A 2,688-nucleotide genomic window follows, 5' to 3' on the forward strand; every position below is an offset into this window, starting at 1 on the left:
AGCAGGGGTTCGTTCAGCACCCCTCCCCCGCCATCGTCTGGCTCCGTCTCTTAGGGTGGCTGCCCCACGGGTATTTCAGTGACTTCCTCTGCCTCTTCCTAAGATCGTGAATTTCCTCTGAAAAGGGACTCGGCAGTCTCTTAGTCCCTGTCCCCAGTAGGAGTCCCTGTTCGACGTCCCGACAGTCAGGCCTCCACCTGAATGCCTCCACTGACGAGCAGCTCATCACTGCCCATGTTAGCACGGACTCTGGAGCCAGGATGCCTGGCTTAGCATTCCGGCTCTGCACGTCGGCAAGCTGCTTCTCCGTCTCATTTCCCAGTCTGAAAAATGAGGATGACAACAGGTTTCGTGTGGGCCTCGTAGGACTGCTGGGAGCATTAACGTGTCCACGTGTGTGGGCAGACACCCTCCCGCGGGCTCCGGCTGCCTGTGAGTGTCCGCGTCCGCCCTCCCTCCCTTCACCTGAAGGCGTTTCGGAGCCCAGGCCGGAGGGGTGGGGAGTGACCGCCCTGCAGCCACCTGCTCCCCGGGCCGATGGAGGCGCTGCGTAGACGCCCCGGTTCCCTCGCCGCTCGCACGGGGTCGGTCTGTGTCGTTCTTGTTTCCGTGGATAACTTTTGGGATTAAAGCCGCAGGTGCCTGTCGGTGGCTGGCTTCTCAGCATACCTTTCCGCCCCCAGCCCATGTCTCTGGGACCGGACGGGTTTCCTTCCACTTCCCAAGGAAACTGCTTGCCCTGGCATCCGCGACCCGGAACCCAAACGAAGTCACCTCACAAAGCGCTTGGCACGGCGGCCACAGGAAGTGCCGCGTGCTCGGTGTTGGCCGTCACTGCTGCGGGCAGCCTCGTCCCGTAAAGCGTCCTTCCTGCTTTGGTCCCACACCTTTCTCCTTGGGGCTTGGCCCTTGGTCCTCTTCGCATTGGCCCCGTCGGACATCCTGTCCCAGACACCTTCTCGGCACCTCTGGGAGGACAGGCTCAGACATCACGTATCCCTTTGTCATTCGGTTAGCTGTGCTTTTTATGTCCAGAGAGGTTCTGCCATCTCAACCACCTTCCGTCCCCGGTCCAAGCCCCGGGGAGCCCCACCGGTCAACAACGTCCTCGCCTTCATTCCCATCATCCCGACGGGACCTCCCTGTGGAAAAGGCGTTTGAGCTGAACATCCTCCCTGGGGTGCAGCTGGCGGTCTGCACCTGCGCAGCCTGGCAGATGCTGGGGCTCGGCCCTCTGCCCAGGGTCACAGGGGGACGGGGTGCACGTGCTCTGGTCTCTGAGAGGGGCAGGCTGGAGACAGGAGTGGAGAGAGGACAAGGCTCCTGCTGGTTTTCTCAACTTCAGTTCCTTGTGAGGGGACGGAAGGTGACCAAGTCCGAGGGCCCGGCTCCATCTCCTGTCCCTGTTCCCACCCATTGGGGTCCCCTCCTCATTCTCAGGACCGGAAAGAGTCCCGTCTCCTCAAACTCCTAGACGTGTCCCAGTCATAGATAGTTCTTTAGAAAAAGCTTGAAAATCTCCCATAGTTCCTCTCCTCTCCTTCTTTGCCAAAATCTTTAATAATAAATTACAGACATCATGACATTTCACCCCTAAATATCTTACATTTTAAAAATAAAGTCATGTTTTCATACAATAGCTTAGTTTCACATACAAAATCTTTAGATAATCCCTAAATATCATCTAATATTCCTGCCATATTCAAATATCTACAGGTGCCCCCCAAAATATTTTTGTGTTTTCTCCTCTCGGGCGCCAGGAGGTGCCAGTGGGTTTGTTTCATTTTTCTTCTTCTTCTTCTTTTTTTTTTTTGGAAGGGTTAGTTTCGTTTGTTTTATTCTCATGTTCTTTTAACACGCAGCCAATGGGAGTCGAGCCGTCAGTCTGGAGAAGGGCCAGCTGGTGCTGGTGAGCGCCAGGCCCACCTGTCCCTCTGACTGAAGACATTCCCTCCAGGGGCCCACTCGAGGCAGGAGGCTCTGTCCTCCGCAAATATTTACTGGGCCCCTCGTGCTTGTGCCATTTAATTCACACCAGGATTTAAATAACTGTATTACATGACCAGTCCCTGTAGCGTTTTCATTTTCAAAGAGAGGCTTGTTGACCATAAAGGATTTTTAACCGCTGATGGTCAGTGTCTGACGGGAGCCCTGTGCGTTCCCGTGAGGTGGGGACGTAGTGGAAGGACCCCTGGCCTAAACGGGAGACCTGGCTGCCTGATCTGGCTCCGTGACTCGGTGCCCGAGGCCCCTGGAGCGAGCGGCATAACTCCCCGCGCCCCTGTCCCTCATTCCTGCATGCGCATCGGGTGTTCCCCATCTCACGGGTGGGGTTCCGCCTCCTGAAGGGCGAAGCGGAGCGCGCCAGGTGCAGAGGGAGGCAGCAGGGCGAGCAGCTCACGTGACCCCCTCATTCTTGCGTGTGGGGGACAGGGCACTGCCTGGGGGCCCCTCCGTGGATGTCATGGATGTTGGGTCCTTCCACTCCTGGCAAGGGCTGGCGGCCCCTTTTTGACGTAGGGCTGAGTGATGGCTGTTTGCCCACCTCAGTTCACCTCTGAGAACAATGCACCGGCAAGTTTTCCTTAAGTCTCCACTGCAGGGGGCGGCCAACACCGGTGCAGCCCACCCCGGAGTGGTCCGGGCTGTCACTCAGCTCCCACCCGCAGGAGCCCGTTTACTGTCAGG

General features: G+C 57.4%; 1 protein-coding gene across 1 annotated transcript in view; it reads right to left on the reverse strand.

Annotated features, from left to right (window-relative positions):
- Positions 1-2,688, reverse strand: part of CA6 (carbonic anhydrase 6) — a 29,986-nt gene that overhangs the window by 4,637 nt on the left and 22,661 nt on the right. Inside the window, exons 7-8 of the mRNA XM_023524643.1 lie at positions 775-968; positions 198-323 (exon numbers count right to left, since the gene is read on the reverse strand). Of these exons, the coding sequence (XP_023380411.1) occupies positions 198-323; positions 775-968 (320 nt within the window). The remainder of the gene's footprint in view (positions 1-197; positions 324-774; positions 969-2,688) is intronic.

This window comes from Pteropus vampyrus, unplaced genomic scaffold, assembly GCF_000151845.1.
Source record: "Pteropus vampyrus isolate Shadow unplaced genomic scaffold, Pvam_2.0 Scaffold484, whole genome shotgun sequence".
Classification (NCBI taxonomy): domain Eukaryota; kingdom Metazoa; phylum Chordata; class Mammalia; order Chiroptera; family Pteropodidae; genus Pteropus; species Pteropus vampyrus.